Source organism: Botrytis sinoallii, assembly GCF_014898435.1.
Source record: "Botrytis sinoallii strain Bc 23 chromosome Unknown BSIN_002, whole genome shotgun sequence".
Taxonomy (NCBI): domain Eukaryota; kingdom Fungi; phylum Ascomycota; class Leotiomycetes; order Helotiales; family Sclerotiniaceae; genus Botrytis; species Botrytis sinoallii.
The window spans coordinates 74,832-89,926 of record NW_024066029.1 but is presented as its reverse complement, the minus strand read 5'-3'; the positions used below and the strand labels follow the sequence as shown (position 1 = coordinate 89,926).

Here is a 15,095-nt window from a genome sequence, read left to right as displayed (position 1 = left end):
GAAAGACTCTTCAAGAAAAAATACGTCGCTGTGTCGAGGAGTTCTCAAGAGAGAATTTGAAGTATCGCATAGAGTCTGGCAGAAGTCTAGCAGAAAGTCAACCCTTAGCCACCGCACGTCGAAAAATTGATGATAGAACAACTAGCGGCTGTATATGTACGAATAGATGGGATATTTTCCGATCAGAAAAGTGCTTCAAAAGTAGCAGATTGCTCTTGGTACTTATTTCACTACACTAACTTTTGTTCTTGGCACTTGTATATCAAATGTGTATTGCTTCCTGATTAAAAACTGCGGAAATTGGACCCCAGCGGACAAAACACCTTCAGGAAAGGGTCATCATTAGATACATATAGCTGTAAAACAATCACACGGGAAGATAGTATTGAGCATCATCATTATCAAGTTTGCCGATTGCTCGATAAAATTGCAGATTATGAAGATGGTAAACCCACCATAGTTCGGTCTCTGAAAATTGAGGGTGTGGTATTGGTCTATCATACTAACCAAATCATTTAACTTCTTCGGTTTATCTGACTATTGTCAGACGACCATAGTTATTTCTTTATGTATACCCACTATCAAGTTCACCTTTATAATCAAGATGCCGCAAACACCACTTGGCAAAGGTAAATGTGATACAATACAAGGTCTCTCATGACTGGGATACGCAAAACACTGTGATAGATCAAACATAGTCCTCACCCTGGACACCCTTTCCCCAAGGATCATGGTTTCCGATTCCATCTTCGCTTCTCCTATTGTAATCCGCGGTGCTCACTACTCTTTCCTGTCTCAATCCCATAGCTCCTTCGCCGCTGTTGGCATTATTATTAGGTGCGTTACCCATCTCCCAGCTGCCGACTCTTTCATGTTTCATGGTAGCACCAACACCAGGTCCTTTGACTATGTTAAGATCTGTATCAGATGCGAGTTTCTCGGGACCTTTGAACCCTCCTCCGCCCCCGGATGAGCCTCGTTTTAGAATCCCAACACCCCCAGCGGCGTTGGGAATTATCTTCTCACGATGGTGCATTCTGAACCCAAAGATCGCAAGAATTGATGCAATGAGCATCACAACTACCAATGTAACAACTGCTCCAATAATGCCACCAACTACACCGTTGACACCTTTTGAACGAAATGTTTTAGTGTTGTTTGAAGTGAGATTAGAAGACTCGTTACTGAGAATGGCCGCGCAGAATAATGAGATAGAGGCACAGGAACTGCACCAGGCGTTCAAATCATTGATGGCAAACTTTCCAATTTCTGTGACAAAATCATTGTACTTCATGTCGATTTCCGAATTGCCGAGATTGAATAGGGGATAAGATATCAAAGGGTCGGTGTTTGAGGTTCCGTTTCTGAATAAGAATCTGACCCATAATTCACTCGCTTCTGGGAATGAGTTGGATGAATTATATTGCGCTTCTTCAACATAACTAAAAAGCTCAAAGGCCATCATGCTTCCATATTCTGGAAATCTAGAGAAACGTTTTCTGGTGAGATCTGAGGTAGAGAGGGACGAGAGGTAAAAGAATGCTAACATTGGTTCGTAGGAACCAAAGTAAAGAGACAATTTGTCGCTGACCCCAGAACTCGAAATAGTCTGTTGAAATTGTTGAATAATTTTGGAGGCAAAAGTTTGACCTGCTATATATTGAATACTGGATCCCGTGCTAGGCGAATTAAAAGAGATAGCCTGTTCTGATGCAAAACCATTCAAAGTCTCCAGAAGACCGAATGAATTGGTCATATCATAAATAGAGCTATTATGATTATATTGGTAAAGTGCATAGTAATAAAGGTTGATTGCGTTGCCATAATTAAGCAAAGAGTTATCGATGCCGGCGAAGAAGGTGTTCGCAAGAGAGAGATAAAACTCATCAGTGCTAGCCATCATAGAGGTTGAACTTGGGGATGTCTTCGTAAATTTTGTTGCAATGTCGTAGGTTCTACATTGGTCATTCCCCGCAATCCTGTAATAAGATCAGCATACATTTCAAAAATAATGAAGGTGAGATGTGAAAAAAAAGGTAAAATGCCTACCAAATATAATTATAGTCCATTGAACTCAGCGATTGAATATTGGGATACTGATAACCACCTAGAGGATAGTCGATGACGGTGCCATTGGCTAGAATCTATCATCGCAACACGTCTTCATATCAGTAATGACTCAAATTACAAAGATAATAGACAATGATAATCGGATATCATGGGACTGAGAGACAGGGAGACATAGAAATGAGAGCGGATTGAGATATAACACGTACACTATCTGTTCCTTGTACTCCCGTCACGGGGGGATAAAGCCCTTGCATGAAAGCTTGCGCACTCCCAACAATATACTCATCACTAGTAGTCCATACTTGTAATTGATTATTGACAATATATTGATCACTTAGGCCGTTGACGGGTAGTCCAAGAGTGAGTTGGGTTGAGGTAGAATTTAGGTAACGATCGCGAATGATAGATCCCGAGTTATAGAGTTGACTAGCCCCCAGAGGTGTAAGAACAGGAGAAGTGGCATTGATCATCGTAGGAGTGATTTCCCCATAATACGTATAAACAATGGAGGACCATGTTATGGGTACCATGTTTGACTGAGCTATGGAAAGTGAAGCCATCGAGATAATAAATAGAGTAGATACCAAAACCATCTTGATAGTGATTCTAGGCAGGCAATAAAGGTTCAATGTGTCAATTGATGTGTGAAGTCCAAAATAGCATCCAAGGTAGTCTTAAAAATCGGATTTGTGTGCGGAATGAAGTTTTGAAAAATTGTCTTCCAGAACGCTCTCAATTCTCGTGCCGAGTATTCGAACACAAGATATAAAGTGCGATGATTGTCGTCATTAATTGTGCATTATGTCATTTCTTTCAGCACCTCGAGTCATTCCTTTGTGCGAAATACTTTCTCTCCTCCAAAGCTTCTCAAAACGAGTTCGTGAAAAGCTTCAAGAGCTGGATGCAGTAGGGAATGCGGGGTAAATTTAAAGCTTCGTTTGCGACAACTTTCGCGGCGAAGTATATTTTCTGATGGTATGATGAGTTAGAAATGCATAGAATGATACTGCCGACGTAAAATGCTTGGGATTGTAAGTAGTAGAGGATGGTAATAATCGGTATTCAAGATATCACACGCTCATTTATACCTTTTCACACACAGTACATCGTCTGGACGGTTTGAGCCTTGAGGATCTGGTAGAAATGACGACCAACTGTGTACTTATACGTAACTGCCTTGCGATAGAAGCTCCAAACTTTAAGTGTCAACTCGGTGACTTTCGTTCAGGATTGGTATTCTTATCAAAATGCTCACTGGAGCTACTCGCACTTACTCGAGCTTCATCCTTACCTCTTGTCCAAATTGAGGATAGATTTATGCAACCAAAGGTCAATCACACGATGAAGTTTACCTATTGGCTATAATTAACTGGGTGGTTGATGAACGAGGTGTGTAGCGTCCTTGCAAGAGACCGGCTTGGAAATGTAAGAGCTCTCGGACATTGATCAATTGATTAGAGCTTCTCATGGTTACAGTCCTTACAGCCGTTTTGTGGCTGGACCGTCTATCTACATATTTGGTAGAAGATATGTTTGTGTGATATAATCGAAGCTTACCTGCCTACCCGAGCTACCGTTACCTTTGCAGTGCATTGTGTATGCTTGGCGTAAGAGCATGTGAACGCCTTTGGCGTCATACCGAAATTTCTTTCAACAGACCACCTTATCGAAATCCTTTGGAGGAGCGGGGTTCTCTGAAGCTCAAAGCTTAAAGAAGCTCTCATTGATGCTGCGAAAACTCCCTCACATCTACTACACCAGTCACAATTATCTTTTACTCGATTAAATGAACCCCGCCAAAATTCCAACATCCAAATCAGAATGAAAGAGACAAATACGTAGATAAGACAAACGCATTTATGCACATGCAACTTTCAAGACTTGATCGATATGATAAGCGACCGGGAGGAGATGTTAATAATGCTTACATCGGCATTATCTTTGTCATATATCATATTGGTTGTAGAAACTAAGGAATAGGATATGATTACCTATGGAAACACAAAAAATAATGTTGACATGATAAGAAAACTGAACAAGAATTATCCGTTAGATTTAATGGACATGTAATTTCATTCATAAACGCTAATACTACCAAAGAACCGAGACCAGGCTCATATCGCCCTGAAAACCCCCAAAATTGTACAAATTAAAATACTATTTGCTTGATTAAAGAATCCTTAACCGAAGAGAGCATCACCCAATCTGATTCTTACAGACTTGGTTTGTGTGTAATTGCTCAAAGCTGCTTCACCTAACTCGCGTCCAATACCAGATTCCTTGTATCCACCGAATGGTACTTGGTGGTGTAGCATATTGTAGCAGTTGACCCAGACTGTACCTGCCTTGAGAGCATTCGATACACGGAGAGCAGTGTTGAGGTTTTGGGTGTGGACGGCAGAGGCTAAACCGTAGTTGGAGCCGTTACCGATCTTGATAATCTCCTCCTCAGTAGAGAATTTGGCAATAGAGCAAACAGGTCCAAAAATCTCCTCTTGCATGATCTTCATGTCTTCAGTAACATCAGAGAAGATGGTGGGTTGAATGAAGTATCCCTTGTCACCATGTCTCTCACCACCAGTAACAACGGTGGCGCCAGACTTCTTACCCTCATCAATATAACCCATGATACGGTCATATTGAAGTTGGGAAACTTGTGGACCTTGGAATGTTTCGTGGTGGAATGGGTCGCCGACCTTGTTGGCGATAGCACGGGCCTTGAAACTCTCAACGAATTTGTCGTAGATACCATCTTGAACGTAAACTCTTGAACCAGCACAGCAAGTTTGTCCGTGGTTATAGAAGATACCGAAGTTGACCCAAGAGATAGCGTTCTCGATATCAGCATCGTTGAAGACGATATTTGGTGATTTACCCCCGAGTTCAAGTGTAACCTTCTTCAAATTGGATCCAGCAGCAGCCTTCATGATTTGACGACCGACAACGGTAGAACCAGTGAAAGCGACCTTGTCAACATCCATGTGGGATGCGATGGCAGCACCTGCAATCTTTCCGAAACCCGAAATGATGTTAACAACTCCTGGAGGGAAACCAGCTTCCTTGATGAGGTTTGCAGCAACAAGTGCAGAGAGAGGGGTTTGTTCGGCGGTTTTGAGAACGACGGTGTTACCAGTTGCGACAGCGGGACCAATCTTCCATGACCACATAAGCAATGGGAAGTTCCATGGAATAATTTGACCACAGACACCAATCTAGAGAAATATTAGCGATTGAACTTTGTCTGCCTGCAAGTTAAGAGATGACATACTGGTTCTTGCTTTGTGTATGTGAAGTATTCTGGGTCGGTATCGATAACCTTTCCTTCAATTTTATCTGCCCATCCACCATAATATCTTAGACATCCAGCGACGGCGGCAACGTCGCCCTTTGCCATTGAAATTGCCTTTCCGTTGTCTAACGATTCGACAGCTGCCAGTAGATCGGCATTCTTCTCAACCAACTCTGCTAACTTGACAAGTAATTTGCCACGACCTTCGGGTGTAACTTTGCTCCATTCTCCTTCGTATGCTTTTCGTGCAGCTGCGACAGCGATGTCGACATCTTTTTCAGTGGCTTCGTGTACGGAAGTGATGACTTCTTCAGTGGCAGGGTTGATGACTTCAAAAGTCTTTCCATCAACACCTTTAACCCATTCGTTGTTGATGAACCTGTTGTGATGAGATACTGTTAGCTGTTGTTTGATATCTTGTTCCGGGTGCGGGGTGCGGGGTAAATAATGTGAGATCTTTGGATAGCAACATACAATCCTGTGGGCTGAGTATATTCGCCAGTAAGTGGCGTCTTGAGTTGAACTGAAGTCATGATGGGTATCTGATTGCAACGCGCGATGAAAGTATGTGTTGTTGTATATATTTGTTGTGGTATGTGAATCGATTTGTTTGAACTGTGGAAAGTTGAAGAGGAATGAAGAAAGAGACGGAAAAAAGGCGAGGTGAGGGGTCGGGTAATGGGTTTAAGTAGTAGTAAATGGACAATTGCCTCCTTTCAAGAGAATTATTAATTACAGAATGTAGATCCAAGCTAACGATATCTAAACCCGAAAGCAACCTTGAAGGGAGGGAGGCGGAAGCATGGTGGCATCAATACTCGGCAAATGTCTACGTATACTAGTAGCAGGTATTCACAAGGTTTCTCGCTACAATTACAATTAGTCAAATTGGTGAGACGCGGGGTGGGTATTTGAATGTTATCTTGGCCATAATCATGAGGTAACCTAGTAAACTGGTAGTGGTAGCTCCTGGGCGGTCATATCCCATGGAGGTTGGGAGAAATTGATTTGCTATCACTGTCTTTGGAGGGAGATACCGACAGCTTGAGTGGAACGTGTCTGTAACATGCAGGCCGATGCAGCTCCCAAACCATTACATATATTCCCACATTTCACCCTATCCCATTCTCTGTATTTCTAGAATCCGGACCAAAAGGGGAATATAGGTGAATCTAGCCCGGGTTCATTTCCAAGAGCTTCCCAACTTATCAGGAGACTGAGAAGACCAACTTTGCATCAAACTTCATCTACAGAGAAAGCACGAGGTGTTTACCTACCTACCTATCCACCTACTTAATACCTAGCGCGTGCTTCATGCTCCACAGTTTCGGTGGCATTTGAGGGGTAGGGGTAGTTCTTAAGCCGTCATGCACAAACGTCTTTCAATATCATACAATCATTTCCATTATCCCAATATCACAGATCCATTGATACACTACACTGCGCGTAAACGTTCCGTATGCCCTTAAAGCATCAATTGATAATTGGTAAGTCTATTTATTACCTGGGAGGCAGGAGGCAGCTGGCTCGAGTTTGATATTCGATGTACAGAGGGGTAGCGCGCTCGGGTAGGTGGGGACCTGGCAATGATCCACTAATATGTCACCCTTTACACTCAGGAAGTCAAATCAGTCAAATAAGTCATATGTTACCCCTCATTCACGGAGATCTCTACTACGACTAGTGGCGGGACCTTAATGGAATGGGAAGGTACATCCATCCTTACATCCTTTCTAAATATGATCCACACCATTGATGTAGATACTCCCGTAGTCGAGAAACCAGCTCGAGCCTCCCTTGAAAGATATGGTAGATTCGATTGATGAGTTAAATAAGGTTCGGAACCGTACTAACCAGGTACTCATCATGTGCCTTTTATCAAGTGCATCCCCAACTTTCCTATCTCCAAACGCATGTCATGACAGCACAGGTAGTAAATGCCATACAAAATACCCATACTGCCTTTTCTTCATTGTATTTCTCTGCTGTGGTATGGCTGTATTTCTTCAAGCCCTTCTCGGTCGATCGGGTTAACGTAACCTCGGTCTCCGCATTTTCGTGGCATTGTTCCCGCGATCTTCTCAGCTTCTTGTCCAAAGGTGCCTACGTAGTTGAAAATGGAAGAGTAATCACCGATAAAAAGAATGGAAATTCGGTGATAAAATCTCACAATCACCATGAACACCGAATGACTGGGTGATTACTAGTTGATATGCAGAAGCGATTGGTTTATCGTTTCATTCCATTATTGGAGAACCAAAGCTGGAGAGCCAGCCTCCCAGCCAAAAGGAAATCAAAGCGTTTCCATTTCTCCAGATTTCGTTCCGTATTCCGTACCTGGGGTCATGGGGGAGCGGACGGAATTTCCGCGCACGCTTTTGGTAATCAACCTTGATTTACGAGGTCGGTTCAACGATGAAGTAAGACCCTGCTTGTCTTCAATTTGACTCTCACTTGATGCCGTTTGTCAATCGGGAATTGAAAATTTGTAAATTCCAATAATAACGTATCGTTTTGCTTCACCCGGCGAACCCGTTCTAGTTTATATTGCCCTTTTCACAAGAAAACTCTAAACACCAAGAGAGACGTGTCATTATACCTCATTCTCTGTACTTCTTCGTCAAAAATTCGGTTACTATTCGGATCTATCTCAACTTCATGCTCTGGTTCGGTCAAATTGTGGACATGATGAGTTGGACACCCATTCAATGGATATCAAAAGAATTGAGATGATGGACGACCACCTACTAAACCAACGTCTCTTTCTACGTGCTTGCGGATTGCGTCCAGCTGAACCCCTATGAGTTTCGGCTTCAAGATTTGATCAAGACTCACTGTCTATTGCTGGGTGCTACGTATTGACTCGAGATCATTCACGAATCAAGACTAAAGACTTACTGGTTGCCCGTCTAAGCATCAGCAGTTCGACGATGTAATCATTCACTTACCTGGGTATGTAGGATATCTTGAATGTGGTATCTGATAAAACTCTACATCCTTTGAGTAATCACCTCCATCCCACCATACACAAATTTTACATGGGGCTTGGTCAGATATGATTAGTGATTGTACTCTTTTGGAAATTGTGTAAAAGGAATGAGTTTAGCCCTCAGACAGATGCAGTAGAGGTAAGATCAAACAAATTCGTGTGGAAGCTAGGCTTGGGCGAGTGAGTTGCTAGAAGGTTGGACTTGGGATTTCTCCGTAGTAGTCTCTACTTGGTTCGGCTACCCTTCAATATGGTGAGGGCCGAGAGAGCATATTTGCAAGAGCTCTGTATATCAACAACCTACCTGCAATCTGGACTATTTGAATGCCGGAGTTCTTGAAAGATCACATGCGTCGTCCTCAAGAAAGCATTTTCTATTCAGATACTTGCGAGGTTAAATGGAAAAGAAGAAGTGCTCAGTCTCAACTCTTCAGAGACCTCCATTGCCAAAAGAATAAGGGAAATGGTAAGACTTCGAGGCAGGTAAGAAGGTATCATCCCATGAAAACATGGACGGAGACAATTCCTTCTAGTAGATTTCACAATGTACCCATTGGTGAACATTACTCGAGATATTTCAACCACAGTGCAGGTTCGATCCATATCTGGGGAACTCCACGCAGATAGCATTGACGACAATAGGATAGTTGAGATCAATCAATGCACCAGGTATTGACCGAGACAGCAGACAAGGAGTTGTAAACTACATCGACGACAAAATCTCACCTCCTCCCCAAGATTTTATGTAGAATGAGAAGGGAAATGACCATGTGTAAGGTGCAAACACTATGTCATTCCTAACTATCAACATAATCTCAATTCATTACCACGCACAGATTCCTCTCCCTGGCTACAGCAAGTGAAACTCTGATGATTATTCTATGCTTGTATTGGGTATGCTAATATTCGACTGTCAATCCTTATCTTGAGGAAAAGTTTCTATACTCGAGTACCTAGATAATAGATAAATGATTTTTGTAGTTGAACACTTTTACCACAAGATGATGTGCAATTAAAAATTATGATTTTCAAGAAAATCCCCAGTGATGAAGATTATATTTGCAATATTCAGCAGAATATATACATAATAGATAGTATCAGTGAATATTTTTCATTCTTGTCTTCCTTCTGTGTATCTATCATTTAAACGGTTGAGATTTGTCTGATTGGGTTTTAGGTCTCAATTTTCAGGGCTAAAATATCACATGACGGATAAGTTAATGACGCTTGTTTAATCTAGATACGGTATGAATGGAAAATTCTCTGTTGCACCCATACAAATAATCTTGCATGATCCAAAACAAGAGGTACCTCTTCCAAATTTTCATGCGACTTCGACCATGGCAGATTCATCTATGAACTCATTGACAATGGCTCCTACTAATGATGGTAAGTTTATGAAGGTGATGACGACCAAGGTCGAAAGGCAACCTCCTACATTCAAGCCAACCCCATTTTTCCCTTTCACTTCGTCATCCTAACAACTGATCTTCGCAGATGTTCCGATAAAACTCGAGACCTCTCATAACCTCTTATCTTCTCCTCAATTATCTGCATTGAAACGAAGAGTATCATCGACAGAGTTGGAATCACCAGAAAAGAGGCAGAGGATTGAATTCGAATCGGCGCAACCACAACTTTCCATCCCCGATTCTGCCAATGAAATTGTCGCTATACCACCCGCAGATGATGTAGATGATGGTTTGGGGGATCTCGATATCGACGCTATCATTGCCTCTGGTGTTGCTCATGTCTCAGCCGAGTACCAAGATGCGGGAACTATGGAAATGAATGATCATACCTCCCATCAAGACCAATCGCATGACGCCAACATCAGTACACTTTCTCCCCCGAAAACTCCTCATGCTCAAATCCGACAACCGAACAGTCGTGCTGCCTACGAACGACTCCGGACCGATCATCAACTGTCTCTGCAGGTAATAAGTCTAATGTCATTGGAATGTTTGGTATGGTTGTCTTCAATATGAAAATGTATGGATGGCTCTAATTCACCTTCAGGCTGTACAAATGTTAAACATTCTTTCCGAAGGAGGATACGATGAGATAGTCGTCATGGTAACGCAAAGAGATACCGCTCGTGGACTTTCATTCCAAACATTGAACGATCTTTTCGACAAAACAAAAAGAATTTATGGAACTTCAACCTTTCTCTCTGCCGACGAACTCAATATCATCGACCCAGCTCAACGAGAGATTATCAGACTTGCAAATCATGCGACTTTTGTATCCAGCGTATTTGGTGGACAAGAGGTTGGATTTTATGAACTCAATGAACATTTCGTCAACACCTGGACTCGGGAAGGAGAGGCCATATCGAAAGCATCGGGTCAATTGCTCATGAACTTGAAGACACAAATTATTGTTGCAGCGCTATCAATGGAAGAGTCAGACAAACCTGTCGAGGATCTTATAGATGAGATATTTTCACCAGAGTTCCGGAATCTTCTCTCCCAAAGACATCCCTATCCTCTCACAGATGATGAGCTACAACTACTCGTCGATTTAGATATTAGAAGAGTGTATTTGATTAACCAAGGAAATGATCCCGCCAAAATTAGTAAGATAATTCCCGGCATTACTTTTCTCATACTGACCAATATGCAGAGGAACTAAGTGATCTCTTCAACTGGGACTCTTTTCTAAGATCCACCCATATTCATATGGATGCTTATAGACCATTGGTAGAACCTTATATGTCTAAATATGGGCTCACGATCCCCACTTCGACTGGATACTCGCAGGGTTCAAATGGTGGTCCATCGAATGGAAATGCTTTTGCATACGTTGGCACTAATGCAGATACTGAGCATACAACTCAAAACGTCCCCGAAGATGCAGGCATATATCAACAATCGACTACTCCGCAGAATGGTATGCTTGTACCAACTTCGTTTACAATCCCTGACTAATTCAATTCAAAGGCTATCGTCAATCTCAATATCAAACTACCTATCAACCACCCAATCAATCACCTAACACTTACTCAACTCAATATAATACTACTACATCTACAACTACGCCTCATCATTCTCAATCTGAATCAACCTCTGCTCTTTACGAAAAAGCTAGACAAGCTGCAGCTGCAAAGAATAATCCGGGACAGAAAGCTAGACCTGGACTGCCATCTCAACGTCGTCCATGGAGCACAGAAGAAGAAAATGCCTTGATGGCAGGTCTCGATTCGGTCAAAGGTCCACATTGGAGTCAAATACTTGCTCTTTACGGCGATAAAGGATCAGTCAGCACTATTTTGCGCGATCGTAACCAAGTTCAACTGAAAGACAAAGCGCGAAACCTTAAACTATTTTTTCTCAAGAGTAATATTGAGGTTCCATACTATCTTCAATGTGTGACTGGTGAACTGAAGACCAGAGCACCAACTCAAGCGGCCAGGAAGGAAGCGGAAGAAAGAGCCAGACTGGCAGGGAATGAAGAAAGTGCAAGATTTCATGGTGTGTTGGCATTGGCTGCAGGTATGCAGAATTCAAACCAAGAGAGTGGAAACGGAAGTCCTTATCAACAAACTCCAGAACCTATGGAAGATCATAAAAGCGGAAGCAATAGCCCCGAGATATTGCAAGTCGAGGAATCCAGACATGACGAATCACAACAAGTCGAAAGTCATCACCAAAATCTGGAAATGCAGGAAATGAATGTGGAGGATAGATTGAGACAGCAGTTGTTAGCTGCTACCAATATCTAAGATGGTGATCCTTCTTAATGATTGATGGGACGATATCTGGCGCAATTTGGAGTGATGAATAATTCCTATATCTGCGGATGGTGTATGGGGAGGCCAGGGGTATGCAATGGGATCTGCCAATTTTGTGAATAATAAGGCGTTGGTGGTTGACTGCCTGTGAGGTATACTTGCATAATCATGTAACATGTGCAAATTTCGTCATTTTCTCGAACTTGCCAAAAGCGGTACATATCACGGGTCTACATAGCAAGATTAATCGGATGTTGGAAGAATTATGACAAATGTCATTGTAGATACGTGTAATTTACATTTGTGATCTGTACCCAAGTCAATTCAAGTGTTTATGAGCTGTTGAGAGGTCAAAACATTTGATAATGCATGCATGGAATTCTTGAAGATGATATCAAAGTTGATCGATTAGATGGGGCGAAGAATTCTTTTGACCATGAATTTGTTGTGAATCAGGAAAGCTCTCTACCAATGCAATGCTCTCACTCAATACGATCACCGCCTCATGGAATTCCAAAGTTCATTGATCACAAAATTCAGGCTTCGTAATACTTTATTTCCAATTGTCCTATAGAGAGCCCCAAAATCCTTCCATGCATGACTACCTACCTAACTACATATATCTGGTGTTTCTTTAACTTGCGCTTACCGAATGGCGATTGTTCCTTTAGTCATACTCGCATGCAACAAACCTGAATGGCATGTCCCGTGTATGTTGATTTTGATTAGATTGATCGCATACAATCAATGCCCATAGAGTATTGATAAGAATTATCCAAAAATCTCGCCCGTTTGACAAACCAGTCCATGGTTGGCTTTGCAAAAGCAAGTGTACCTCTTCCAGTGACGATAGGATCGCAGAATGAATGCATCCTACCCTGACAACTGTTATAAGAACAGTTTCCCTCATGTGCTTCGGACATATCACTTGTTCCATAGACAGCGACCTCTCTTACATACCTTAAATCCCTAAATTCAGTCTCCAGGAACATCGTAAGAGACTTTTCAAAGACAGTAAGACATTTTCCATCTTTCTCGTCAATAAGTATGTCATCTTCCCCCCAGGCTACTAGGGTGACTTTCCATACCTTGGGGCATAAAATATTGATGATGTAAGTGTATATTCGCATACTCTGAACCAAATCTTCGTGGCAGTCAGGATATCTAATCGAACTATGTGATTTGACTTGTCCGCTGAAATTCAATCTTTGAAGTTCAGTTGAGTTATCAGGTCCGATTGTTAAAAGAAATCTGACAAATGGGTCACACCATGCCCATGCTGGAAGTTCTTTTAAATTGGATTGGGTTTTAATGCAGGAAATAGCCCTGTTGACGGATCGTTTCCATCCCCTCGTGTTCCCTGGATCATAGATTGGCTGACGGAGCCATGGATAATACTTTATACCTCTCTCTGCAATCAAACCAGCTGGACTGTCACCACAATTTAGGTTTCCTGTGGCAAACTCCAAAGTGTTTTGTCCGTACAATAACTTTGATCCAATGTATTTAAACGATTTACACACTTGTAAATAGGAAATATCGAGAACAGGATAGTTATTCTTTCCCCATTTGCGACAAGGCCCTCTCTTGTTGTAGCACATCGGATGCAATCCGTATCTTGCATTACATAAACGATTCTTGATCAGAATCTTGCCGTGATTTCGGGAAGGGATCAACATGTAATCAGGCTGTCCATGACATGGCATCAAACTAGAGGTAATTGTAAATGGTACAATGGTGTCCTCTGAAGCTACCATTACGAATTCCATAACCCGGTCAAGAATATCTACCGCAATGTTAGTGATATTGTTTTGAAGACAGATCATTTCTAGGCAGAAAGAATAAAGCTTACCTGCTGGAAAGCTTAAAATATGCCGTGGGTGATTCTGGGGCAAGTTCCAGTCATACCAGGCCCTAGACTTCTTCATATGATCATATCTCTTCGAATCCCTCGCTTGCCAGTTATGTACCCAAGGTTTATGCTTCGACGTGTAATGCACTCCCCTTGAGCTGGGATGAATATGGTCAGGATACCTGCCATAAGCTGTATTTATACGAACAACGGAGGAATAGAGTGTTTCCTTCTTCTGTTTCAATTCTATGAGAACAGCTTCCAGTTAGTTCGTGCCATTTGTAGTGATGTAGGAAGCAAAACTTACCATCGGCAACGGTTTGCTGTCCGCCATTTGGCTTGGTCCAGGAATCTAGAACCCATTCTTCGGAAATATATTCCCACAAAGCAAATAAAGGGAGAACGTGAGGATATCTTCCTCGAGCCGCCTTCATTGTTCCATCGTACGAAAAATCATTATCAGGATTGGTGTCGAGTCGGTCCAAATTAATTCTATCCAGGTATGTCGAAGCCCAGTATAGTCTTGCGCATTCAGGATCATCTTGGGTCAAGGATAACTGCGACTCAATATATGGAGTAATAAAGTCCATTTTGTTTACCATGGATGTGATGACTTGAAAGACTGAGACTTAAATGCGGATGAAATTCCTTTGGAGTAAAGGAGCTGTAACTGTCATTCTTAAATAGTCCCAGAAGTCGTCAATACTGTATCAAATGCAGCATGAAACAGGATAGTCATAACCTTGGAAGCCGTAGATGGAACCAGGAACCGTACAAATCGTATTCATATTACTATCAAACCAAGAGTGAATATATAATTCTCATAAGTCTTGCGACCCACCGGTGTTCCACACGTCTATCTAGTGATTGCTCTGAATTTATAGATATGTATACAAGCTATATGGTCCTAATATAGCAAGCAAAACTTAGATATCAAAATCTTCTATAGCCTGTCATAGATAAAAATCAGTCCATCTACAGAATCTGATCTTAATGTAGGTAAGTTTTACTTGCTTCAAATTATCTCTGAGCAGCCTGCTTGAGGTTGTGGTAAACACTGAGTTGCTGAATTCGTGAGTCAACTCAAGCATCTCCGCCGAACGAGGTTATCCAAAGCGGGGGACTTCAATGAACTTCACGTTGAAAAGCTGTTAGTAAGATT

General features: G+C 42.0%; 4 protein-coding genes across 4 annotated transcripts; 1 reads left to right on the top strand and 3 right to left on the bottom strand.

The window, feature by feature from the left end:
* Positions 1-382: 382 nt before the first annotated feature.
* Positions 383-3,249, bottom strand: EAF02_001275 (uncharacterized protein). Its single transcript, XM_038897323.1, has 3 exons — positions 2,277-3,249; positions 2,050-2,144; positions 383-1,979 (listed from the first exon to the last, which is right to left on the bottom strand). Exons 1-3 carry the CDS (start codon positions 2,661-2,663, stop codon positions 689-691), a joined length of 1,773 nt encoding a protein of 590 aa, XP_038762298.1. The 5' UTR covers positions 2,664-3,249; the 3' UTR covers positions 383-688.
* A 790-nt stretch (positions 3,250-4,039) lies between these two features.
* On the bottom strand, positions 4,040-6,269 carry EAF02_001274 (uncharacterized protein). The gene is made up of 3 exons (XM_038897322.1): positions 5,834-6,269; positions 5,339-5,738; positions 4,040-5,282 (listed from the first exon to the last, which is right to left on the bottom strand). Exons 1-3 carry the CDS (start codon positions 5,890-5,892, stop codon positions 4,251-4,253), a joined length of 1,491 nt encoding a protein of 496 aa, XP_038762297.1. The 5' UTR covers positions 5,893-6,269; the 3' UTR covers positions 4,040-4,250.
* A 3,419-nt stretch (positions 6,270-9,688) lies between these two features.
* On the top strand, positions 9,689-12,072 carry EAF02_001273 (uncharacterized protein; the record flags this gene model as incomplete). The annotated part of the gene is made up of 5 exons (XM_038897321.1): positions 9,689-9,737; positions 9,846-10,315; positions 10,368-10,926; positions 10,974-11,240; positions 11,291-12,072. 5 exons carry the CDS (start codon positions 9,689-9,691, stop codon positions 12,070-12,072), a joined length of 2,127 nt encoding a protein of 708 aa, XP_038762296.1.
* A 734-nt stretch (positions 12,073-12,806) lies between these two features.
* EAF02_001272 (uncharacterized protein) lies at positions 12,807-14,523 on the bottom strand (the record flags this gene model as incomplete). The annotated part of the gene is made up of 3 exons (XM_038897320.1): positions 12,807-13,867; positions 13,934-14,179; positions 14,241-14,523. 3 exons carry the CDS (start codon positions 14,521-14,523, stop codon positions 12,807-12,809), a joined length of 1,590 nt encoding a protein of 529 aa, XP_038762295.1.
* Between the last annotated feature and the right edge of the window lie 572 nt (positions 14,524-15,095).